General features: G+C 40.5%; 1 protein-coding gene and 1 long non-coding RNA gene across 7 annotated transcripts; both read right to left on the reverse strand.

Moving 5' to 3' along the window:
* Window positions 1-719: 719 nt before the first annotated feature.
* LOC121858361 lies at window positions 720-2,741 on the reverse strand. The gene is made up of 2 exons (XR_006087421.1): window positions 1,924-2,741; window positions 720-1,823 (listed from the first exon to the last, which is right to left on the reverse strand). It is a non-coding gene; the product is annotated as an uncharacterized LOC121858361 (long non-coding RNA).
* A 222-nt stretch (window positions 2,742-2,963) lies between these two features.
* Window positions 2,964-27,986, reverse strand: LOC121858362. 6 transcript variants are annotated; one of them, XR_006087424.1, is made up of 4 exons: window positions 27,492-27,986; window positions 11,527-11,596; window positions 10,805-10,894; window positions 2,964-10,214 (listed from the first exon to the last, which is right to left on the reverse strand). XR_006087424.1 is itself a non-coding variant. In XM_042354803.1 (4 exons), exons 1-4 carry the CDS (start codon window positions 14,514-14,516, stop codon window positions 10,030-10,032), a joined length of 528 nt encoding a protein of 175 aa, XP_042210737.1. In that variant the 5' UTR covers window positions 14,517-14,531; the 3' UTR covers window positions 2,964-10,029. The 6 variants fall into 6 exon arrangements, 1 of the variants encoding a protein (XP_042210737.1); XR_006087423.1 differs by having other exon boundaries at window positions 27,477-27,986; XR_006087422.1 differs by having other exon boundaries at window positions 27,510-27,981.

Consider the following 27,986-nt stretch of genomic DNA (forward strand, 5'->3'; position numbering starts at 1 on the left):
AACAATGGAAGAGATGGTACCGTATATTAGCTGGACATATCGATAACAATATTTGAAAAAAATTAAAAGAAAAATTATGGGGAGGCAACAGGTGTGCTAGGTGATGACTACCACACCTGTGATTAATTAATTATCCACCTAATGACCTTAATTAAACCCAACAAGTCATTGATGGAGTTAATGAGCATTATGGCGAGGGTTTGTGATTCCTACTGATAGACCTTTGATCTACTTCTACCACAGTATAGTAGAGTATATCAGTATATCTCCCTGGTATACTGGGTAATACTCTACTTTAGGGAAGCGGGTAAAATTGAGAGTTAATTGTGTTAAACTGTCAATGTCTCTCTCTCTCTCTCTCTCTCTCTCTCTCTCTCTCTCTCTCTCTCTCTCTCTTACTCTCTTTATTAATCTCTCTATATGTCTCTTTCTTTATCTTTCTGTCTTTATCTTTCTTTCTGTATCTTTCTTTCTTTATCTCCTTTTATCTATCTCTCTCTATCCCTATCTAACCTAACCTAACCTAAACATTTATGGTCATGGAAGAATCTCACTGGAGTTCTGATATTAATGATGTCATTTCTAGATGTTATTACTGCGTCATAGCTTAAGTCAAACAAGGTAATTACACTCTAACGTAATTACCTACAAAAATCTGTATCTTTAATGACCAAGAAAGACATAAACTCATTCTAAAAGGTCAATTAAAAAACATTGGGTTTGTTTTAAAATATAATTAGTCTATCCTGAAATGAAAAACACACACATACTGTAATAATCATCAGCAAAAGACGAATAAATTTTTAAAACTTGTTCACTGTAATAGATGATAATACACAATACATGGAGTGCTGATTATGTATAAATATGTATAGTGATGTTTGTATTTGATTTGGTGAATCCAGAATGGTACTGTATTTATAGATTACAGTGAACGGAACTCCTATCACAAACCTAATATAAAGTTGAAACTGTGATGTTTTATTTACAGCAAAAAAGAATAGATATTGGTATGTCTTGATAGTTAATAGTAGTAGTAGTAGTAGTATAGTACCTGTCCAATTAATCCAGGTGGTCATATTTAGGTCTGAGGGATGGCCACCACAGCCCACCACATTTTTTTTCCCCAGGCTGTCTTTAACCAATCTTTCTTGATACCTGTAATAATCTTCTGTAATTCCTGTATTTTATTCACTTATGTATATTTTCTCCAAGATATCGAGAATGTGATTTTTTTAAGTTATTTTTTTTTTATAATTCACAAAACAGATAAAATGATAAACCCCACAAGTCTTATAAATTGTTGTTTTTATTTAATGTTTCCTCAAGTTGATCCAGAATTGTTGCTTTGGGACTTTTATTTTCTTTATATTTATTATTATTCTGAGAGGTCGGTTCATACTTCACTCTGATAAAAGGTCCGACCCACCTCACCACCACTACCACCTCCAGCACCACCATCAACACCTCCATCATCAACACCATCACCACCACCTGATCTCCCTCCAACACCAACACCACCTCCACACTCTCTAAACTCCAATTCTGAGTTTCAATATCCAGTGTGACAGCCGAAGAAGAGTGATTAAAATAAAAAGAAAAAAATACTGAAATGGCAGAGATTTACTCCAAAACAAAAGAGAATAATAAGTAACACAACATGTCGATATAATCCCTCCTTTACCGAGCCTCGTTTGGTTGTTGCTCGCCTCTACCATCATCCACCACACATATACAAGCAGATGACAACAAAGTATCGTGTGAAGGTGTGGTGGTGACTTATCTATGAGGAGTCAAAGCTTTTAACCTAACTTAACCCTAACCTCATGACCTTAGAGTTTATTGATTAACGCTGTGGGTTATACCGTAAAGTCAAAGCCTAAACAGAGACTTTGTGTAGATATCCCAACCTGTCAGAGAAACGCTACACAATCCCGGACTTACAAGCTGGTGTCTCGGGTTCATGGAGTCGGAGTTCGGATATCAGAATGAGATCACTGCTTGTAGCTTGTAGTGTCTATCAGTGTGTAAAAAAAAAAATAAAATGTAAATTGTTGAAATGATGGTAAGTACATGTCGTTACAAAACAAATAAAATTCAGCATACCAAGTTACCCAACGGAATACATGCTTGAACTATGTATACATGCTTGAACTATGTATACATGCTTGAACTATGTATACATGCTTGAACTATGTATACATGCTTGAACTATGTATACATGCTTGAACTATGTATACATGCTTGAACTATGTATACATGCTTGAACTATGTATATATGTTTAAGATAAATATATATTACACTAAGAGAACGCAATATCATCCCAGCTTTGACAGATATAATATAACCTGGCGGAGTATTCTGGAAGTGTTACCGAGAGACTAAATGTTTGTGTGCCGAATGGTTGAATAGTTAAAACCCGGGGAAGAGAATTTATACACTCATGCAATACGATACAACTGCTGTATTAGTCGCATGTAGTGAAATAAATTGATCCATAGATGCATATTAACAGAAGAGATGTGTTAAATTACAATTAAACTTATCACTTGTGTTAACCTGAGTAACTAACGTAAATTAGTCTTAGTTTATATGTCCACATTAAGTTATACTGAATGTTCCCTCCCACTCACATCCTGAACAAACTGTGTGGAGAAGGAGGAGAAGAAGAAGTAGAAGAAGAAGAAGAAGAAGAAGAAGAAGAAGTAGAAGAAGAAGAAGAAGAAGAAGAAGAAGAAGAAGAAGAAGAAGAAGAAGAAGAAGAAGAAGAAGTAGAAGAAGAAGAAGAAGAAGAAGAAGAAGAAGAAGAAGAGTAAAAAGAAAGAAAAACAAGAACAACCATAAACAAGAAGAAGGACAGAATATATACACAAGAAACAAGAGAATACAAACAGAACAGCTGATGGCTTTATGACCACACTGGATGGGTAGATTGTGGTGGGGATAAACAAACACACACACGATAACTGAATAAATGTATGTATGTATATTGGTAAACTTACAATACATAAATGTTTCTCTCATCTACTTTACAACTCTGTAGTGTAGTTATAGGTAACTATAGTACAATTTACCTGGCAGCTAACTTAATCACCGGGATAGTCATCAGGTAAGCTTTACAATTTACCTGAGCAGCTAACAAAAACATTGAAAAAAAGTCTCCAGTTAACAATACTGTACAGTCATCCACAAATGTCCTGTTCCCTCTCCTCCTGAACCACGAACCCTATTATTCAGACTCCTAAACCCAAAGCAGTAGACTGATACATTATTCTGTACCATAAATGCTTCGGATTCATGAGTCTGAATCTTAGGGTTCGTGGTTCAGGAGGAGAGGGAACAGGACTTTTGTGGGTGAGAGTACAATCGGCAAAGAAAAATTCTCACACAGCTGAGTACAACTCTATGGCTCATGTTACCTCAGAAGGGTTGGTATGCCTGGTTGTGAGGTGACTGGGTATCTCGTAATAATATATGTTACTCAACTTTATAGTATTTACAGGTGGAAAAGGTGATTAATTTACAATAAAACATTAGTGAGGAATGTTTAGAGTTTTCGTTCGTTTTGTAATGTTATCTGACGCTTAGAGCCTTCAGGAACTTTTATAGCCTCCTGTATATGACGCACCTAAAAGCTAACTACCTTACTCACGTCATTTATATACAGGTAATATATCACTGAAGCCCCGGATACTCAAAAGTAATGTTGTATCTCCCAGTTAACTCCGTAAATCGACCCTCGGGGCTGTAAGTCTTTTCTGTAGCGATATTCACAGCTATCGGCCATCTTGTGACGTCACATTGTCTCAGGGGCCGTAACTTACAGGACCTTCGGAGCTCCTGTGATGGTACTGACATAGCCAGTGCAGTATATTTCCAGATTGCATAAATACTATGCCTTCCATGTTATATAAAACTCATTAAAGCTGTTTTATCTGAGAATACTACAGAGAACAGGTTTCATATATTATTTCAATGGAAAAATATTAAAAAGATCCCTAATCAGTTAAGAAACTACCTTATAAATAGTAGCTGTGTTTGTTTATGTTTTAGCGGGAGAGGTGCAGTTGGTGTATATTTAAACGCACGAGCTTTGCAATCCTCTAACTCAAGTAATGAAAAATTTTTGAGGTTCTACATATTGTATAGGTGTGTAACTTTGATGCTGTGTGAGGAATTTTTTTACTTTTTTTAGAGAGGTGAACGAAGAGGTCCCAGGCTGCCCCGACTCACACAGTCACACCCAACTGTGAGGCAGGCGGCTAACACCAGAAGGAGTTTTTCGATTTCGTTCATTTTGTCCACAGATGTTCTTTAGATGACAGTAAGTAATAAAGATTATACGACAACGCACAGAACTAACACTTTAACTGAGTCCCAGGCGTTATTTTTTTTATCTTGGTGGTGTTCTGCTGACTACTTCCCCAAGAAAACAACCTCCCACGTTTTACCTTTTCCAACTTATATCTTTAGCTTTTGGTTGGTCGGTAAGTTTTGAAAGCGTAATGTGATTGGCCGACTGTTATAGCCGGTTAACTATAGGTTCTGTCGAAGTTAACTAGGCTGGTACATTTATATTATATTGGGTTAGAGTAGCAAAACTCAGCATAATATGACGCGGTTTCCCATGGGCACACCTTATCACTTGCTCTGAACATGTCACCTCATAGCCAGTGGAAATTTACAGGGGATGATTCAGTATATAAATCAAATGTAATTAACCCATTTATATAATCTTTCTGTTGATGAAACACGACTGACACGCAGGAAGTCACTCTCGGTATCGACATTCGAGTTACAATAACCTAACGATATCGCTAAATAGTTCTGCGTATAACAGGTTTACATTAATTTTAGCAGTTGTAAGTTTAAATAATGTTAAGTCAGTCACAACACCACTGAGTGCGTTACTTACGAGGTGTGTTGAGCATCCGGCCGAGTTCAGTAATAAAGCTATCTGCTCATACACTCAAACCAATTTCAGATACAATTATACACAGAAAATATTTAAATATTGTATAAACATATAAATATAAAAAGACAGCCTAAAAACATATAGCAAAATATAGTATGTATTGGTTAATTATACCTGATAAAATAGCCTGATATCTTTTCATACAGTTCTAAAACAACGAAAGCAGAATTATACATCGATCATATTTAATTACTATACAAACACATCTTTATAAATACAGCTTAGAATTATGAAAAAAATTATGTGTACATAAAATAAAATAGTCTATCATAGTCAAAAACAACAACTCCATATATAAATAGACAATACATCGAAAACATTTAGGATTACTATACAACGAAAATTTGTACCATCTTATACACTGAGGAATACATGACTAACAATATTTAAAATAAAAACTTTCTAGAAATTATATAAATGATAATAAAATTTGTTTCTTATTAAAATTAAAGAAATTAGGCACAACAACCGTTAGAACGACAATGATGAGCAAATACGTTTGTTTATTTGTTGTTAGGGATTTTTGATTGAGAGAAAATAATATCCGGTTAATATCATCCAGATAATTTTGCTTTCATTTTAGGATGTGTTTTGAGGGTGTCTTACGTCTATAGGAGTTAGTTTGATCACTTGTTTTAGGTTCATAGTCAGCGTTTCCAGATAGATGGAGACTGGCGGGATGTTTTATTAATGCAAAGTATTTTTTTGTTGGGGGGGGGGTCCATTTGTACCGTTTTGACTTACAGTTAGTAGGATATTTTTGCAGTTAATATTTACCTTAAGTTTTATACAGACACATAATTACATAGAGGTTTATGACGGTTCTCAAATTCACCGTAGCTCTGGAAATAGGAATCATAGCATTAATTTTAAGTCGAGACAAATTAAACATACAATATTTTCCAATGGTTCTACATTTATCTTAAGCTGTACACATGCACACAACGATCTAGTTCTATATGAGGTCCTTATTCGATCATATAAACCATTACTGAGGTCCTGTTTCATCTCACTTAGACGGATTACGGGAAGGAATCGCTGCTTGGGTATCGCATTGAGGTACTGGCAGTCGATAACACCAGATTCAAACCTCTGTATTAATGATCCCTCGCAGAGATTCTCTTCCGTGCCTTTTCAAGTAGACTACAGACATATACCAGATCAATATTAAAGGAAAAACTCATAAATAGAAACAAGAAAGAAGCGAAATGGCGGCGTCAAGGAAGAACACAACTAGTGCAAGCAACTGAAAAATGGTAAAGCAATTATTATATTGTTGAGGCAGCGGATGCAACCGATAATTAAATATAGACAAGGGATGAATCTATAAAAAAAATATTGATTGTTAAGGGGAAGAAATGTATTAGCTTAAATAAGTAATCAATGAGTCACTCCGGAGCTATCTACTCATGCGTTGAACACAGTCGATAAATCATTACTACTAAATGACTCAGTTACCACACAGGAGCTCGACACACAAAGCTTCACGTCATTATAAATCTACCAATAACACAATGGTCCTCTCCTAGAACACCTAACATGGAATAAAACACTCAATTTAAACATTAAATTTAGCGTACGTCACTTAGGAGGAGATCGCCCGCCTGCGTGGCCTTCTTCAGCGTCACACACGGTACTGCCTCCTACAAGTACAACAACAGGATTTTTACACAAGACTGGGGTTCTACGTCCTTACATGATTTTTTTTATAATTTATTTTTTTTATTTAGATTGGCTCAAAGAAATGTTATCTACTTTTCAGATCCCGATAAAAGTGGATTTTGATTATCCGAACAAGTTGACGCACTGGGCTCTAAAAGAAATCATGATACGTTTCCGTAATTGGGAAATAAATGATGACAAGACATTTAGAATAATCAAGACACTGGTTATAGGGATCCCAGTTTATTCGAGTCTAGTAATTATAGGAAATGATGATGAAATATTACGCGTCACTTATCCATTCTGTCCACATCAAGACCCAAGCGCCCGGGAAGTGTCAAACTCAGGTCAGGATTAAACACTAAATTTGTCTAGTTTGTGTTAACAGGTCTTGTCAGAATTCTACAGTTAATATAAAGAAAACATTTACATATAGTGTATCTTCTAAAAGGCAGAAAAAAAATTCTTTGTTGTGACTAATCTGATGCTTTAAATTTACAAGTAAACAGTCAAATGTGCTCAGTGATTTACATTTAAGACAATATTGACTTTAGGCTCATAGATACACCATACATATCATCTTTACACCAACACAACAACACAAAAAAAAATAATAATAATAATAATAATATCATGGTTGGTATTTGTGAACTGATATGACCTGTTAAAAAAAAATACCTCAACTATGCATTAATATTTTTCAAAAAGAATCAATAAAAAAATTTCACAACTATAAACACTTTAAAAAGACCAAAATCTACTACTAACACTCACACAACATTACTACTGTCAAACTGCTGGAACGGCGAAGTAAATATTGACTCGATTTTGAGCATTAGGTTTGGCCGACTCTAACAACATAATTCATCTACAGTAACTATTACGGTGCGACTCCATCAAGCTTGTTATACTGTTGTTATCTATCTATATACCATCACATCACATCATTTAACAGAAGTAAACCCCCACAAGGCGTAGTAGATATTAGACAAGACACACACACACACACACACACACACACACACACACACACACACACACACACTATATGGGGGAAGAAGATGCTACGTCACCAACACACACACTCAGGATTCAAACTCTTATAAAGGTTCCAACGATAATTGTTCTTATTAAGATATAAGGAAACAGTTTACCGTTTAACTTATAGAACAACAACAAAATATCGTATGAACCTCTTAGAACCTGAACCTTGGGACTATGTGGGTGAACAATTGAAACATCTACTTTACAGCACGGCGCCATGTTGAGTGAGTGACACACCACAAATGAAGCACAACACAACTCACCTACGACTGTTACCACCTGGCTGTAGCCCACATACACAGGGGAAGGTACTGAAGGTTAATGTAGAATATAATCTTAAATTCTCTATGGTTCAACTTTATATATATACAGTACATGTATATGTATGTTTACGCTCACCACAATGCATTGATCATGATCTAACAATTAACAAGAAATCTTAAACGGTGAGCGTGTATATACAGTGACGTCATGATCCACCAGCAACACCTTGTGATGTCACTAACTAAAACATCAACAAAACTCTGCTGTAACGAGGGCAAAGCGTGGATCACTTGTATTGACCATCCAGCGCGGCGCCGCGCCCTGACGGAGGTGGCAGGTCCTCTGCCTCGCCGGGCGGGCGTGGCTGCCTGGATAGCACTCGACTTGGTCATGTTAAAGGAGATATACTGTATTTTGCCATATTACCATACTTTTCCAGTCGCGTGAATATACGACACATCACAGGTCAAGTGTGTGCTGTGCTGAACATCATTCAAAACAAATTTTATGAAAAAAAAAATATATATAAAATTAAAAAAAAAAACACTAAGTTCTTTTTCAGGAAATGTCAAAGTATACTTTGTTATGTCATCAACACACACGAGTGGGAAAATATAATGATACTGCGATGAAAGGCACAAGGTTCTACCCAGAGGATAGATGTTGGTAACAATGACTTGGCCCCGCAGCAGCAGTCAGTGTGAAGGTTACCGAAGTCGATGGAGAGTCAAGTGGATCGCAGGAGAGTCACGTGAGTCTTCATGAGTCACAAGGCTCATAGAAATGCCAACTACGTCTTAAGAGGGGAAAGTAGATGAAAGAAAGGTTATGTAGGTGGAACAGAGGTCACATCTCGTAGACAGGTCACGTAACCCCTTAATGTCACGCAGGTCACACTGTATGAAGGTTACATGAAACAAAATAAAGTCATGGAGATCTTACAGGAGTAATGGTGATGTAGAACCTAAGAAGTTCCCGTAGTTTGTAGAAAGTTTACGTACGTACAGCCTAGGAATGTCACAAATAATTTTTTAAAAAGGTCACGTATTTTGAAAGAAGAGTGTAGGGAAAATCACGTAGACTATAAAAGTGTCTAGCAGTGTGAAGAAAGAGCAAGAAGAGTGTAAGGAAAGGTCAAGTTGGTTGTAAGATCTCATAGCTTAGAGAGGAGTCAGGGAGATCGATGTCAGCACACTGGGGGGTGAAGGCGTCCTCACGCAAGACACATCTGCACCGTCCGGGTCAGTGGCCGTCGAGATGTGTTGTGGACGACACTAACCTGTTCCCCAACACAAATTTGAGATCAATAGTCTTCTCCCACTGTTTACGGCCACACCAATCTCCTGCAGTTTTATTTTTCTTTATCGATAAACATTATTCAGTAAAATGTATGTGACAAATATTCGCTTCTGGTTACAACACTGTGACAGCTTACGTTCGTCTGGTGATTCTAAACCTCAGTGTTCATGCTTCTTTTAATAAGACTACAGTACTGTCTCTGCTGTGCTCTTCTAACACAATCCTCGCCATCTGTTACACACTTTTCTATCCTCACGTTGTCGAGTTTTCCTGATACGACTTGTTGAACAGGAGAGCACCAACAGACCAAGAGACGAGATGATGAGAAAGGTCTCAACTTTAGCTGCTCGAAGTGGTGACACGTTGTCTAGTGAGGTCTCATCTGTTGGCAGCCTTTTCCAGCAGCAGGTGGTGATGAAGCCACCACTAGAAACAGAGAGATAAGAGGGCCAGCTACTTTCACTGACACCAAGAAGACTAGAAGGAGACGTGGACCTTCATATATTTTGCCGTCGCGATACCTTTAAGGACGCGAGGAGTCTCACCAAATTGCTTGATATAATACCGTTGATGTCTTGAGGCAGAGGAGGGGTTGATAGCCTCATGTACCACAGAAGCGAGACCGATAATGGTGATCTAGGTGGTTCGGTAGTCCCCAGGAGAAGGTAGCAGGACTGTTTACATATACTACAAGAGCAGTGAGGCCACCAGCAGCAGCAGGAGGAAGAGGAACAGGAGGATTTCTACCTCAGTTGCTACGGTGGTGAGGTCGTCATTGGGGTCTCTACCTCAACTGCTGCAGTAGTGAAGCAGCCAGCAATAAGATGGCGAGATTGAACAACACCTGAGAGGAGGAGTTACAGCGCTCGGTGTTACAGAAACAAGTCTTGTATTTCTCCCCCATTCTCTCCTCTGATATACACCTGGCCTCCACCGTCTCGTTGATGCAGCTACGTTCCTCGTTGCCACCTGGGGAACAGAAGGACCAAGTCTCAGTACGATCATTATAGGAACATAACATAGTAGGCTATAAGCCGTTCTTTTAGGTCAAGACATTACTTTAAGCATTTTACTGGGGATGAAGGCATTCTTTTAGACTTTATAGTAACAACAAAGGCTATGGCATTCCTTTAAGGATAATATCAGCACATAAAAAAAGCTACGACATTAAGTTGGAATTAATATGTGGGCTGCATCTTCATTTACAAATATTTTAAATACCAAAATGTTGCTTTGTGTTATTGACATTCATGAGGCAATATTAAGTTGTAAACACATACAAAAGTATACATAAATGTAAGTATACACTCATATATACACACACACACACACATGCACACAAATAATATGAATATCAGCCAAAGAAGACAACCAATTGTACGACTCATAACCCGAGGTACAACAACTTACGATCATACGTACGACATCTCTCAACACGGTGTACGATAACATTCACCATCAAACGTACAACAAATTACAAATTGACGAATACTCCAACAATTTACAACCACACTTCCAACAACAACAACCAGATACTGCGTACGAGAACAACGACTTACCCAACTCCAGGACCGAGGTGGTGCACGAACCCTTGCACTCTGAATCGGTGACACAGTTTCCAATGCAGTTGTAGCACAACCTCCCCTCGCCTGTCGTGGGGAGAAGGCTGGTTAGGTAGACATTTATATTCCATTTAGTAGTATGTTCCTGGGTTGAGACTTTAAGCATACTTTACTTAACAATACACTGCTAGGATTTAGTAATACTGTACTAGGATTGTGTAGCGTAGATTATAAAGTGTAGTTAGGTTGACTAGGTGTGTCTAATATACTACTAGCGTGTCCTCAAAGTGTTTTTTTAATACACAAAAAGGAAACATTTGTATATTTTGAGCTAAAGGTGAGAAGTATATATTGAGGGTGAATGATAAGGAAACATACAGACAAAACAAACACAAAACACCATCGATACTACAGTCATATTCCTGCTCTTGTTTAATTCTTTATTTACCTCAAGCTAGGATCATCAAGACCCTTATAGTGATTTTAACCTTTGACAGCCTTATCAATATAATACTCATACACTAACGTTAATTAAATATAAGAGAAAAAGAGGCTAAAAAAACATATTTACTAAAACTAAACAAAAAGATTCATAGAAAGATGGAAAGAAAGAATACACAGAGATGGTTCTACCATTAACAAACAGACAGACACAGAGGGGGAAACAGACTGCTAAACACCATCACCACGACACAGCAACATGGGTGGTAAATGCTCACTGAGGTGGAGAAAGGTCGTCACTATCGCCACGACACACAGTAAGTTCTTCATCTTGACACGGCGACACGCCTGGGGGGAGAAAAAACAGTTTATCAGTTAGTCTTGTAAGAGCGCGCATCCCACCGTTGCCACCATTTGTAAGAGCACGCAACACAAGCTGCCACCCTTTAAGGGCTTGGCACTCTTACAACAACTTACGCTATTACTCTGACCTGGTAGTGTGACGAGAGAGGAAGGCCCATGGGTACATGTAATTATAGTATCGAGTATTAGGGAAAGAACAACGGTGAATACTATAGGTGAATCATAGACCCACATACAAATACAATGTTTATTAAAACACAAAAATGGTTACAGAAAAGATGTTGTATGCACCCAAAACAGTAACTCCTGGTACCATGCCCTCAGGTTCAATTTACTTGCACCACTACTGGGTGTACCCACACCAAAACACACATGAACTCTCACAGCACCTTAGCACCATTAAAACCAGTGGCACCTGCCAGTACAACACTCAGTACCCCAGGGACAATACTCAAGCAGCCGTCATGGGAGTCTCATCACCAAGTGACACCTTCCAACAACTCCGATAATTCCGGTGGAATAACACCACCACACCAATAGCCCTACTGAGTTATGTACTGTACTCATCCACCAATGATGGGGCTGGCAGTAGTTTGTGGGGCTTGACGATCCGGGTTCACCACGTGGGCAGGGCGTTAGGGGAATACTGGCCAGCTATGGGGCCCATGGGTGGTAGTGGAGCTTCTGACGGTCGGGGTTCATGGGGATAACCGATTCTACTGGACCTCAGACATCTCCCCAGACTAGTGGATGCGTCATCCACGCTACAGACACGGCCTAGGCTGCGATAAGGACCTGTGGGTGAGGAGCGAGACGGCTTACTGACCGTTGATAACGACATCAACATTTCAAAAGGGACATTAAGGACGGAAAATACTTCACTCAAAACACATTAACTACGTTACTGTAACACTTGCACAATCAAGTTATTAATTCGGTTAAATCACTTAAAAATGGCGAATTACAACACGGAATGGAGTGACCTACCTGTGGGTGAGGAGGGAGATGGCTTACTGGTTTGAAAAACGAACCACCGTCCTCCACCCACGCCAAAGTCAATGATTCCACCTACTTAACCATTTCACTGAATTACTGTACATCCTGACGTTTGAAACTGAGACTACGAACTCAGTTTCATTCCCTACTATTATCTTTACAAACAATGCTCTGACTGAGCTATCAAAAGCAAGAATTAAATTGATCACAAAAGGTTGGATGGCAACAGGTCCCAACACGCAGCACCTTGCTACAACACAGAGGAGCAGATTCAAAAGTTCCCTTCAGGAACTTTAACTAATTCTTTAGTTAACTTCCCTATCACAATTTCACTATGATTATCAGGGTCTCTGATATTCATAGGTGAAAAAAGGGTTTACAGGTCTCGGTAGATGCAAAAGGGTTTACAAATTCGGTCAACACGAATACCACATCTCGATGACGTCATCAAGGAAACAGAGAGAACGGAGGACATTTCCACTGGGAGACTCAGAAGGTTTTGTGGACGTGTAAGCATAATATGAATCATTAGGTTTTAACAGGCTAGCCGTCATTACGATCATAACAGTCACCGTTCAAGTATTCGAGGGTGAAGTCACGACAATTTGTACTCCCTGGTGTGGTAGGATATTGGTTTCCTATCTATCTATTTATCACACAACCTCTCTATCAAGTAATCATCCTATTTACCTACCCAACACTCTATCTATATATTTATTTAACTATCTATCTAACCATTTATCTATTCAACAATCTATCCATCTATCGAAATCAATCAAGTAATCTATATATATCTATCTATCTATCAGTAATTTTCTTGTTTCCTTTACTAAGTCGAATAAGATGACAGACAAAGATCCAGTTGAGTTAACAGCCAACAGAGAAACTACAGGTAAACATTCAGAAACTTATTGCCACTCAGACGAAATCGTTTATTCAGTCTATCGAAGAACAATCAGGTATGTAGCTTAGCCATTCAGAAGTACAGTCTCCCAATCAGATACTCAACGGCGCCATCTGGTACCGAATGACACATGCCAAGTTAGGTGTGATAGATGAAATACGATACATGTTTATATGAGTGTTATGCTTGCCGAGGTCAATACACACACACACAAACACACACACACACACACACATACACACACACACACACACACACACACATACACACACACACACACACAAACACACACACACACACGTCAATAATCCTATATGCCAAGGTTATGTCTGGCGGGCGGAGCGTTTCACTGTTAGAATGAGTCAAACAAGAATCTGTACCCTGTATTGTCCTTCTACAACAAGAATATGTGGCGTCTTAGATCAAGTAAGAGTTAACAACAACAACAACAACCAAATTAAAAACAAAACATCAGCAACAACACCATGAACATAAAAAAACATAAATAACAACAATAACACTAGTAACAATAACTTCAATTAAAATAACATCACCAGCAACATCTACAACAAAACATAATGCTAACAATAATATCAATATATCATTAGAAATTATTTAACTTGTCGTATGTACAGTTCAATTCCTCTACGGTAATGTGGAAATAAGATATAGTTAAGAAGTGATTTAGAATAATAAGCAGAAAATGGTGTCACACGAGGAAAATAAATAGAAGATAGATGGCGCTTCATGTCAGTAGTGTGAGGAAGTCATGAGCATTTGTTTGGAACATGTAAGCTGACCAGCGGTAGAATCGATAAATACTGGAGCCACATGTGTTGGTTCCAAGGTTTTATGACTGGAGCGGCACGGGCAGCTGGAGGAGGCGCGGGCAGCTGGAGGAGGCACGGGTAGCTGGAGGAGGCGCGGGCAGCTGGAGGAGGCACGGGCAGCTGGAGGCGGCAGCGATACATAGGGAGCAAACCGAGCCAACCCACGCGCCGCCATCTTGGTATTGGCAAAATATTCACTATTGGACTCCACTACCCTAATACAAAGTAGCAAAATATTCCTGACATGCAGTTATAAATGGCCAGAGGTGGACAAGAACGAATTGTGGTTGTATTTGTTGATGTACGATATACGTTGTACGATGCTGCCAATGGGCGTTCTGTTAGCCTCGGTCTCGCGGATTCATGTTTATACCTCGTGTGGTGGCTGTACTTATCTCGTCTGTTGTGTATTGTGTGTTTAATATTAGTAAATAACGAGTTCCTCAGACAGTGATAATCTGCCAGTGGTTTCTGCGGAAGCCTATAGGAGGAATGTATAAAGCTGGAGTGGTGTGACAGATGAGGGTACATTAGTGGACAGGATTAACAATATTTTCGAAAAGTTTTGTGCCATAGGTGACTTCAGCCAGCAATATGCCTATCTGTCAAAGCTTGTGTGTTCATACGATGTGAAAGGACGCAAATTTTCCACACCAATAATTTCCATACCATTTCACACTCGGACGAGCATCAGCAGTCATTGTAAGTGTTCGTAGTGTCCATATTATGTTAATACACTTAATTACTTCATGCCATTTATATTTGTGTTGATTGCTGCATTTGTGGCCATATTGTCCATGTTATGTTACCACACATGATCACCGGTAAAATACCAACAAAATGAGGCCGAGTTCTTTAAGACTAACAGTATTCGGTGATAAGCGTTTTCCATGTTGAAATACTTTGACGTAAGATTTTTGTAAATTGTAGCTCGTCAGTCTTATACAACGCCCACGATAATCCATATATCACAACTAAATCAAAACTGGTGTTGTGTCAAAGATCACACTTTATATTATAAGAAGGTAATATATTGTACTGTGGAGGATATATGAACACAGATCATCTTGATAACTACAATCGTTTATTTTATGAAGAAAAATGTCAGATAATAAGTTCATCAACCGTGATGCTGTCCGAGAACAAGGGAGCTACTTCCTATAAAACCACCACTTTTACCTCTCTATACCTCTTAATTATTCACTAACTCGGCGTACCTGATAAATAAAAATGTCCCAAGCCTGTTATTAGAGTACAATAATGAAACCACACTAAAGCGAATGGCGCCACCAAGTGTCTGTACTGTAGCGGTTGCTTGCTTATGATTTCATTCTCATGCACGCCTGGACTCCTGGCGAGACACACGGCGACCCTCGCGAGACACGGCGACCCTCCCGAGACACGGCGACCCTCGCGAGACACACGGCGACCCTCACGAGACACGCCTCACGGTCTTCACGATATATTTTCTTCACGACTCCGTAGCTCCAGTGTCTTGCTTCACATGTAACGCCTTCCTCTCCTAATTGTTTTAATTGCGACCGGCTGGCTGCTGATGCACCACCCGGACCTATTGTTTGGATAATAATTAATTTGTTGCCACCCAAAGAATTATGACAATTTTATGATTGAAATCTTTTGACTATTCTAAAACACTTTTTTTTTCCTTAACATTCCTGTTGTATAATTACCTATAAGCTGGATATTGAATCTTTATTTTTGGGGGGGGGGGTTTGTTAATCAATCAGAGCTTAGTATAGGGTTAAGTTAGGTTATTTTCAATAAATAATTATATATTCCCCACCTAAAAACAACGCAAGGACAAGACAGTTTTGACTAGAGTTGCGTTTTTATAAGAAGTTGTGTTGTAGCAAGTGACTAGTAAATAGTGCTTCATAATCCTTGGTGGCTGTTGCATCACATGAGACTCAATAACAGGAAACAACAGATTTCTCGCCAACGGACCAGATCACAATATAATCTTTGTTACGTTGCATTTTTTCTGTTGTCTGTCACCCTTTTAAATAAATATCAGTAGATGGCTTGGGGGGGGGGTGAGGGGGGACAATTATGGAAAAAAAAATTCCTTGTTGAGAGAAAAGAAGTGAGGAATATTGGTCATGCTCTATTCGTGTAACAGTCTCCTTCACCGTAAACACAACACTATCACATTCTGTCATAAGGACGAAAATCTTCCGAGGTCCCACCGCATACCAGGGCTGAAATAATTGTATAATGAGTTTTTTTTTTCTAGGCATGTCTAAATTTTTAATCAATTAAGTTAAATGTACACACAAGCGTCTTAAAATGTGAGTAAATAAGAGAGTTTGAGTTACTATCACGTAAAGTATCACGTAAATTCTTGTTAACTAGCTCAGTAAACACACCAGTGAGTCTGAACACGTATTAGTACAGTGGTGAGTCAACGAGGAATTCCTTGTTAGGGAGGAACATTTTCTCTCGCTGTTTACTTTCATTTACCTGAGTTTCGTGTTAAGTACCGGTATGTCATTTTAAGATAATTTGGTAGGTCATGACATCCTAATGGACACTCAGAGTACCGTCATCATATCTGAGGGTTGGCGACCACATTCCTCCACTCTAAATGTTCTCTGGCTGTTTTTGCCAATCCTCTAAGGTTTTGTATCAGGACACTAGTTGTTATTTCATTCATCTATCCTAGTCATTGCCTCCCCCTGACCCTCCTACCCTCAACTCTGCCCATTAATATTTCTACTGCTATCCCTCATCCCAAATTATATGACCAAGGTATCTAATTTTTTTTTCTGTACATTTCAAGTATTTCTCTTGAAGTTTTTGTTAACCTTAGTACTTCATCGTTGATTTTCCTGTCAGTGTAGCTTATTCTTAACGTCCGTCTATAACACCACACGTCAAAGGCCTCCATAACCTCTGTCTGGTGTCTGCTGAAAGTGTCCACGCTTCTGACCCATACATTAGTCCTGGCCATATAAAGCCTTTCAGCAGCCCTTTAAATATAATACCATAATAAACGAGAATCCTACCTCACACACACACACACACACATCAATAGTTCCACACTCATAGGCAAACATCGAGCGCCACACCCTCTACAAATATAGTATGGAGGGCGGCGGTGTTGTGTAGTGGAGGAGAGACACGAGAGAGAGAGGACGTGGGGAGTCAATTGAACGTAATTGTGAGAACGAATTTGTTTTTCTCGTACCATCGACCTTCTTTCTCCCTCCTCGTCTCCCATCATCATTTTCCTTCTCTCCCTTTCCCCCCATCCCTTCACTTTCTCTCTACACCTTTTTTCCTCCTATCATCTTCCTCACTACTCACACCTCAATATCTCTGCTAATTTTCCCTTTTTCAGAAATAGTTGTGCTTCTTTAAAACACCCCCCCCCGGGCTCTCTGGGATTCCCTTTGTGTTGTTCTTTAGTTTTTATTACAGTTGCATTCCACAAAGACAAAAATTTACTTAGTTATTTAAAAACAAAAAAAATGAGATGAGATATATTCCTACAGCTAAAACTTGTCGAGATGTAGCTATTGTTATTATGGTCTCTTAAGGCTGAGTTATATTGAGGTCTTGAATGTGATTAGATCTAGAATAATTTCAAGGTTTAGTTTTAGTTCAGTGTTTTAAGAGAATGTTGTTTTGTTTAAGGTTTTTCTGGCCTTCGAAGATCATGGCCTCGTCAGTAGTGAAGCATCCAAACACTAGGGAGAGTTGTGGTACTACCTGTCCTCCATAGATGACAGCACCACGTGGGAGCCTACATGGGGTGATTAACTGTTATCATCCACAGAAGTCTATTGATAAACATTAAATTTCATAGAACTGGAAAATTAACACGAAGGAAATTTCATATGTATCAAAATACTCGTAATTCATGGTATATAGAACGTATATAAAGAAAAGATATATATATACCAGAATACCGATCATACACAGTGGTAAAATTCCAAGAGAAAAATGGTGTTAGTAAATGTACGTTACAAATAAACACGTACGGTGCATTAAGGCTAATGTATCGTGTATTTCCAGGGAGGAATCGACGTAAAATACACCCGGACGCGTCATACTGAATAATATCGACGCTACTTGTGGTTAAAAGCTTTCACCAACGTTGCCTACATTCCATCCTCCTAGTTCGCTGGGAAGACGAGGGAACACACACCAATATTCACACTGACACCAACTGTAGGAGGAGCTTAAATAATTAATTAACACCTAACCATAACGCAAAATAACACTTTAATGCCACTAAATGGAATGTTACCGTGAAGTGATTAAGACTACATATTCCTGGAGAGAATGGCAAGGTGGGTGTACTGTAGTAATGACGGATATAAAGGGTCACAACGGTACCATTCATCACAAGGTGTATTAACGTACCTTTGCTTCTACAGGTAGGTTAGTAATGGACAGTCTGTAGAAATCAAGGGGTAACAATATTCTGCTGTTGGTGTTATTATTATTATTATTTATTATTTTTTTTTATAATTTGTTTTTTTATTAATTGATCTTCACTTCATTCTAATTACATTTGAAGGTAGTTAGACACACACACACACACACACACACACACACACACACACACACACACGTTAACTAGCTCAGTGACAGCCGTTGTGACTCACAGGTTACCGTCAGGAGTAACAGAGGAATGCCAGACTACTCAACAACCGCACTAGGTACTTAACGATCGCAATGGCTACTTAACTGCACTGACTATTGAACAACTGCACTGACTACTTAACCACACTGGCTCTTCCTTAACCCTTGAAAACAATACGCTAATATAATCACTGGATATAAGTCACGCCGTTCTTACTGAGGTGTTAAGTGGGAAGCTCTCAAGTACGTAGTGTCTGAGTGTGTATCTGTCAGACTACACATCAAACAACCATTGACTATATACACGTGGAATACAGGTAAACTTGCACGTATAACGATTTTACTGACTATCTGTTACCTGTTGTCAGAAAGGTGCATGGCGCAGTGTGGCGTGCTAATGTCTGGGTGTGGTGGCCGATCAGTCTCGCGTGTTGTTGGCAAGAAAACTGTGTGTGTGTGTGTGTGTGTGTTGTATAGTCTGCAGTACACACACACACACGGTCAAGCCTAATGACTACTGTTAACTAACCTAACCTAAACTAAGGTACCTGAAATACTCTCAGGGACAGTGTAATAATTTTCCTGCCACCAGATACTGAGGTGTTGAAATGTGTCTCATATTTTGTCTAGTTAAATAATAATAATAATAATAATAATAATAATAATAATAATAATAATAATAATAATAATAATAACAATGTTACTACTACTACTACTACTACTAAAAATAATAATAATAATAATAATAATAAATGTGCTATCAACATTTGTCTGCGGAAGATGATGAGAGTTGGGAGAAAGTTTCATTTCCGACTACAAGACGTGAATAGTTAGATGAGAGAGTCGAGAGGTCGTGAGGTCGTAGATAAGAGAGTAGAGAGGTTGTGAGGTCGTAGATAAGAGAGTCGAGGTCGTGAGGCAAAGAGAGAGAGAAGACTAAAGAGTCAAGTCGAGTCGTAGATAAAGAACGAGCAGATAAGAAAGCGGTCAAGATAAAGTAGAGAGGTCGTGAGGTCGTAGGCACGGCTAATGGGTTTACAAGTATCGTCCCAACTTTAAAAAAACATACAATATAACCCTTTGTATCTCCGTAAACTACAGCAGTAAACCACCGCCAGGGATACAATAGCAACCAGGGGAGGGAGGAACTAGAACCACACATACTGTACATAAATAACACAAGGAAAATGGCTGTGTATCATAACAATTATATATCATCTTTGTCAGATGTAGCTACTCCGATGTGTGTGTGTGTGTGTGTGTACAATTGCACTTTGCACTCTGACGGTTCGCACAGAAGAGTAGCGTCACCCCCCCCAGCCAGCACTCTATCGATCTTGGCGTGTTGCAACGGCGTACATATGTAACTCGCGTGTCCTGGTGGTGTTGTGGGGAGATCAGTCAATAGGTTTTATATATCTAATAATAGTACAGTAGAAACACTCGGGGTTGTGACGTAGCTGATACTGTAAGCAGAGGTTACAAATTTATTCTGGTTTATTAAGTCGTCAGTAGGTCAGTGGAATATAAAATTAACTTGTTTGAATTCGAGTAAAATAAAATAAAAAATTACTGTTTATCAAGGTTGCTAAAGAAATATCTGTTTATTTGATGTTCATTGTTATTGTTGTGTCATATTTAGTAGCCAAAATGAATGTAAAACCATCAGTTATTTACAATACTTCAATACACACACACACACACACACACACACACATGTAAATAACTTATCACTAACAACTATGTATGGTATGTGGTATAGTCATAAGGTAGCCAGTCAGACTTAGTACATTACGAGGTCTGGGAATATTGTTTATAATGGCGCTCATAATTAAATGTTTCTTTTTGTTGTCATTCTGTTGTTGTTGTTGGGTGTGGTGGTGGTGTGGTGAGGTAGGAGTGGGTTGGGTGGTGGTGGAGAGCAAGCGGCAGTAGTTGGGGGGCAGGGGTTATGGTGGTGGTGGGTGACAATGTACGATAGGCAACATTTACTAATAAAATTTTGCCGACAATAATCTGATGTTAAGAAATAGTCACAACACTGTATGGTAAAATGAACACCTCATACAAGTTGTTAATACGAACGACACACGTGAGCTGTCAATCTAGAGAGAGCAGAGAAAAGGGAGCAGGGTACAGGGTAGGTCCAAAGGGGCAGGGTACAGGATGGGTCAAGGGCAGGGTACAGGGTGGGTCAAAGAGACAGGGTAGGTCAAAAGGGGCAGGGTACAGAGTAGGTCAAGGGGGCAGGGTGGGAGCAGAGAAAGGGGCAGAGTACAGGGTAGGTCAAAGGGGCAGGGCCAAGAACGAAAGAAAAGGAACAGGAGGTGTCAAAGTAGGGGCAGGGTACAGGGTAGGTCAAGGGGCAGGTTACAGGGTAGGTCCAAAGGGAGACAGATGAGTATACAATAGTCTACCATAGGAAGTTAACCTAACCTAACCTAACCTAACCTAACCTAACCTAACCTGACCTTTTACTACCCTGCCCCCGCCGCGCTGTCTCTGCCACGCCACCACACCACCAGTAATATGATTGACTTAACTAAACTCAATATGTATTCATTATTTACCTGGCTGGTTCATGATTAACAGCACAAATAGAGTGAGATATTGTTAGTATTATGTCATTTTCACCACCTAGAGCGAGTAGGGGTAAAGGTGAGTTTTTATCCAGGTATGAGTTTACCTGTAACATTCTGTACACAAAGACGCGACGTTGAACACTCCTACATATGGACACCACCACCACGTGAATTAGTCTTACACAACATACGAACACGTGAACACACTTATGATTGACCTTAGATGAGAACGCTTTAAGGCTGAGACAAGGGACTAATCTCTGAGAGTACTAATCTTTGTTTATCTAGTTTGATGTACAGCTCTCGTGACTAGGAACAGGGACGTGCTGTGTCTGGTTCAATTATTCGCTGTTAATTAATTTATAATGTACAGCATACTTAGCACGTACTTAAGACACTTCGTAGTAGTAATATATATATGTAAACTTGTATAAACACGTATACCTGATGGATTACATACATACACACATATACACACACACATAGTCTAAATATAAATTCACTCGTAGGAACTTTACTATTGGTTTCAGAAAGACTTGCCCGTGTGTGTGTGTGTGTGTGTTCAATATTTTAACTTTTAAATAAATAATTATCTTTTCCGGGTAGTTTTGTCGTAGTTTAGTAATTACCTTTTATGGTGTCATCAAATACTTGTATTATACGACACAACAGGGACTATTATTGCAGTATGTCCAGCCGCAAATACTGTCTTCGCCAACATCGTCTCAGTGTATATATAATGACTGCCAGCAGGCGAGTCCTTCCCTCCCCTACACAACACACACACACACACACACACACACACACACACACACACACACACACACACACACCACACACACACACACACACACACACACACACACACACACACACACACACACACACACACACACACACACACACACATACACACACACACACACACACACACACACACACACACACACACACACACACACACACACACATACACAACACACACACACAGGCCAGCAACCATTATAACAGTCACTCGCATATCACCAGGGGACTAGTCTCTCTCTCCATATACGAGGCCAAAATTACATTCGTGCCACACATACATACATTTAAGAATATTACTTGATTTAAATTAGGTTAGGTAACAGGTCAAGTTGGCTTAGATAGGGTAAGGATAGGTTTAATGGTTGGTTAGGGTAGTAACTCTCGACAGGAGCTGCCATGCACAGGCCAACCGATCTATTGCAGACTCCTTATTTTCTTATGTTATGTTCTTATTTCTACTACTACTACTACTTTGCTGTCACTCGGAATGGAATATGACGATCATCCAGCTATGATACAATGATATGAATTATTAAGGATGCTACTTTCGTTGGTGAGCTCTGAGGTGATTCGAGAGGCCGATACGGAATCGGCATGGTCGACAACAGATGTTGCATGTGTGGAGGGCTACATCTAGTGCGGGAGGGGCGGCGGCAGCGTCTCTCCGATGATGGCATTTGTCTGCCTCGGTTTGCAGTGTAACTCCAAAGTGCTCCAGTGTTGAGTAATCGTCTCCCAGGTGAGGGATCCGATTTGACACTTTTCGGTTTGTCTTAAGACTATCCTTATACCTTTACCACTGTCCGCCAGCGTTACGTTTACGATTCGTTAGGTGACTGTAAAGTAGCTGCTTTGGCAGTCCATGCGGGTAACATGGCCAGTCCAGCGTAGTTGTTCATGGATAATGGTAGCCTCGATGCTCCTACAGTTGGTGTCAGCAAGAATACTGGCATTTGTTCTCTTGTCTTCCCAACAAACTCGGAGGATGGAACACAGACTACATTGGTAAAAGTTTTCAAGCGCCTTCAGGTACCTCCTGAATGTGACCCATGTCTCGCTGCCACATAGCAGGGTGGGGAGGACCACTGTTCGATATTCGTGTAACTGTAGATAATTTCAGCTCCTTACAGCTGAAGACACATGGCAAAAATGATTTGGACGTTAATGAATCACATCACCTGACAATTTAGACACCCCAGTATTTCACCTCATCATTAACCACTCTAACGCTACCTGGGTGACTGAGTTAATTTAGGATAAGTCAGGTTAATTTAAATTAGGCTACATTAACCTTAGCGTTAGAATTGAGTATTTGGATGATATAAGTTGGGGTGTCTAATCTTCATATGCTTAATACAAATATCTTGCTACATCACTAGGTATCAATGTTATTACACACTTTAGTTTAACGTCATAAAAGTCAATATGTTGAGAATGGCAATATTGCAACAAATCTCCTTAACTCGTTATATATAAACCATGCAGAGTTATTTGTTCTTGTTGTTGTAATTAAGTCATGATAGTCTGGCTGATGTTATCGTCTACATAACGACCCGAGTGCCATAAAATCCATTTGTTTAATTAAATTTAAGCGCAAAAAAAAAGGGCGAAAAATGTCTTGGTATATTTTAGTGACTTGGCCAGTAAGTCCTTCTATCTCACACAGCGTAAGTCCTTCTATCTCACACATGGCCAGTAAGTCCTTCTATCTCACACATGGCCAGTAAGTCCTTCTATCTCACACAAGAAATATAATGTTCAGTCTTATTCGGTCTCTTACTTTACTGAAGTTTTAAGTCTTATCATCCCGGTATTATTAAAAGCTTTATTCTGCGTTGTGATCTTCCTAACTGAGATACTGTACTCCGTCCCCACACCCCCCCCTCAGACAGACACACTCCTCCCTCTCCCTCCGTTTTCCACCTCAGGAAGGGACACTAAGTGAAATATGGGACTGTACAGTAAACCCACACTTCCAACAACCCACGCCCATCAATTCACAAACCCACGCCCATCAATTCACGAACCCACGCCCATCATCCCATCACCCTACGCCTATCATCTTATACCAGTCTATTGTTTTCATCATCCCACCAGTCTACGCCCATCATCCCACCAAACCCACGCCCATCATCCCACCAGCCCACGCCCAATATCCCAGGAGATCAGACGGGCGGCGACGTAACTCGCCAGGGGACGCTCCTCTGAACCCGCCCTCCACCACTCACGCCCTGTCTCACCTCCACCACTCCCGCCCTGTCTCACCCGCGCCCTCCACCACTCCACGCCCTGTTTTCCCCGCGCCCTCTACCACTCCACGCCCTGTTCACCGCGCCTCCATCCTCCTTGCCCTATTCCACCGCGCCCTCCACCACTCCACGCCCTGTTTCCCTTTACCATCACCCCCCACACACACAAACACACACCGTGTTATTCACTCATCTTCTCCTTACACTGTCACTATGTTGAAATGAACTGGTTGATCCCATCTAGTTATTATATGTTATTTGTGTCATATGTTACTTGTATATTATTTGTAATTCGTAACCCATTCCCCAAATATGTAACTGTATATTTTCAGCCTTCTGGCTGCCAAGCTCTTTCAATAAACCGTTAATTATTAATTATTATTTTATTACCGTCATTAGGTCGCTTCCTCGTCACATCTTTATCCCAACCGATATAATGTATACACCTACCTAGCCCCACCCTCCACCTCACCTAGCCCCCACCCACTCACCTACTAGCCACCACCCTCCACCTATACCTAGCCCCCATCACCTATACCTGTCCCCCCACCCTCCACCTATACCCTTCCCCACCCTCCCACCTATACCTAGCCCCACTCACCTATACTGGCCCCACCCTCCACCTATACCTAGCCCCCCACCTCCACCTACTACCTAGCCCCCACCCTCCCACCTATACCTAGCCCCCACCCTCCCACCTATACTGACCCCCCACCCTCCACCTATACCTAGCCCCCCCACCTCTATACCTAACCCCACGCTCCCACCATGCCCACAACCCCCACCTCACCTATACCCCACCTCCACCTATACCTAACCCCCTCCCACCTACCCCCACCCACCTCCTAGCCCCACCCTCCACCCCAGCCCCACCCCTCCCACCTACCTAGCCCCCTCCCACCTACCTGCCCCACCCTCCCACTACCACCTCCCACCTACCTGGCCCCACTCCACCCTACCTAGCCCCCACCCTCCACCTACCTAGCCCCATGCTAACCCTCCCACCCATCACCTGTACCTGCCCACCCTCCCACCTATGCCCCTCACCTATCCCCAAAATAATCACCATCAGTGGAACAATCTTGCACCAATACTGAGACCCGAATAATTGTTTTCTTCACACAAATATAACTAACAATAAATTTCGTTATTTTTTATTTTTTTTCAACATTTTTTTTTTAATTAACTATGCTTAAAGGGCAGCAGACCCATCAGCAGACTCAACAACACGAGACTCTCCTGCCACCACCTCAGCCCACCAGTAGTGTGAACAAGCTGGTGACGTACTGTGTTGAGTGGCTGAAGGTTGTTGACAGTGGGACATTAAAGGAAGACGTAACTTAATAGGTAACGCTGAGACTCCTGTTGGATTAAAGGGACACGTTTAGAGGTAGGTGGAGGAGAAGGCCTAGAGGACAGGTTGACAATTACATATAATCACTCCGTATAACCTCCTCTGAGGGAGATCACCTACCCTACCCTAACCTACCCTAACCTAACCTACCCTAACCTAACCTACCCTAACCTACCCTAACCTAACCTACCCTAAGAGTCCGCATTATAGGTGGTGTTTGGCCAGGTGTGGGAGACCGTGGCTGACCCAGGTGAGAGGAGAGTGCACCCCGCTCTCTCGTCTACCTGCAGGAGGCCGTCAGTGTATGGCAGCGCTGAGGAAGAGACGGTACTAGAGAGGTAGCTAGTTGTGAAGGAGCGGCGGGTCGTCATAAAGTACTACTGGTCAATGGGTCAAACATGGGCAACACCTACAGCAGATATATTGATGCAGTCTGTAGTGGCGAGCAACCTAACCTAACATAACCTAACCTAACCAAACCTAACCTAATTTACTTTATGTACTGTATAATGTTGCTGTATTATGATAGTAAACGACGTCTTAAATGAAGCACACACACACATACACACACACACATGCACACACACACACACACACACACACACACACACACACACACACACACACGTGTATATATGTACTATATATGCTTGTGTTTGATTGAGTGTGTATACATTTGTAGATATGCTAATGTGTGTGTGTGTGTGTGTGTGTGTGCGTATGTGTGCGTGTGTGTGTGTGCGTGTGCGTGTGTGTGTATAAGAAAAATAACCACATTCGGTGTACGTTTTCACCATACACGGTAGTTCAGTTTTCATATAGTGTCCGTGTGTGGATTAATTTACCTAAAGGTTTCTAAACATGATTTATTTACCTTAGAATACCATATAACACAGTCTCTCTCTCTCTCTCTCTCTCAACACACACCTCTCATCATCTATCCACACCTTTTTTTCCTCTATCCACATCCCTCATCACCACCCACATCTCGCTTCTTTATCACATATCCACACTACTATTAAATCAATTCACTAAAATCGAATCATTAATCTGGCAGGAACAAACTTTATTACCAGGATAGATCGAACTAACAGGATATTGCCGATGTTTCTAGCCCTGCGTAGTATAATCGCCTGATGTAACTTGTAAAAGAATAGCTTGTATGTTAGCTCAGAGGTGTTCTAGGTGATAACTGTTCGAGCTTGAGCACCTTATACACTGCCTTGGTCAACAGGGCTCAAGGTATAGTCTTTCATCATCTCAGAAATTATTGCCAATTTACGAGAGTAAGAGAAAGAAAGACAGTACTACAGTAGCAACAAGTGTGGTGCTCCTTCCTGGTGGTGGTGTGAGAGTGTAGCGTCACCCTACAGGAGCCAGTGTGATCCTCTACCACTGGGCTGGTTGGCCAGTGCCCCCAGATTACTTATTTACAGTCTGTAATTAATATTGATTGGAGGACAACAATTAATATGTTGGAAATTGATTATCAACACTGACTATATTCTCTAAGAAATTGAGAAAATAATCACCGGTAGTAGACACACCGATGGAGTGAGACGTACTTGGTCAGTTAGCGAGACACTCCCGACAGGATGATCAGCAGTGTGTTCCTACAGTCCGCGCATCTTTCATCAGTTCACACGATATGCCAGCCATGAGCTCATCCACGGTGACCTCTCAGCTCACAGCCACACTGCTCTTTGATTTCTAGTCGAGTCTCAGGGGCAGTAAAACACCTTTCTTAAGTTTATCGGTGAACCACACAGCAGGAGAGAGACACTACACCCCACGCCCACCTCCCCGGCCACTTATCCTGTGTCAGGAATCTTTATTCCTTTGATACAAGCCCTGTTCACTCACGACTCCTTCGCCTCTTTTTCTGATGAGGTAACGTGATGTTAATTTATTTTTTATCTGTTATTTTAACGCTTTTACGCAGGTAACACAACCAGAGGGTGACTAGGGAGCAGAGCGTGTTGGGGCACAACTCCGCCAGCGCTCTCTGCTCTTGTGGGCTGATGGTCCTTCCAACAGCTGAT

This window comes from Homarus americanus, unplaced genomic scaffold, assembly GCF_018991925.1.
Source record: "Homarus americanus isolate GMGI-L3 unplaced genomic scaffold, GMGI_Hamer_2.0 scaffold57980, whole genome shotgun sequence".
NCBI classification, from domain to species: Eukaryota; Metazoa; Arthropoda; class Malacostraca; order Decapoda; family Nephropidae; genus Homarus; species Homarus americanus.

Coding starts and splice junctions, on each gene's coding strand:
- LOC121858362 (XM_042354803.1), bottom strand. CDS start 14,516: ATGGCGGCGCGTGGGTTGGCTCGGTTTGCTCCCTATGTATCGCTGCCG. Junction 11,597..14,333: donor AACCAACACATGTGGCTCCA/GTATTTATCGAT, acceptor TTCTCCCCCCAG/GCGTGTCGCCGTGTCAAGAT. Junction 10,215..10,804: donor CACCTCGGTCCTGGAGTTGG/GTAAGTCGTTGT, acceptor TCTGTTCCCCAG/GTGGCAACGAGGAACGTAGC.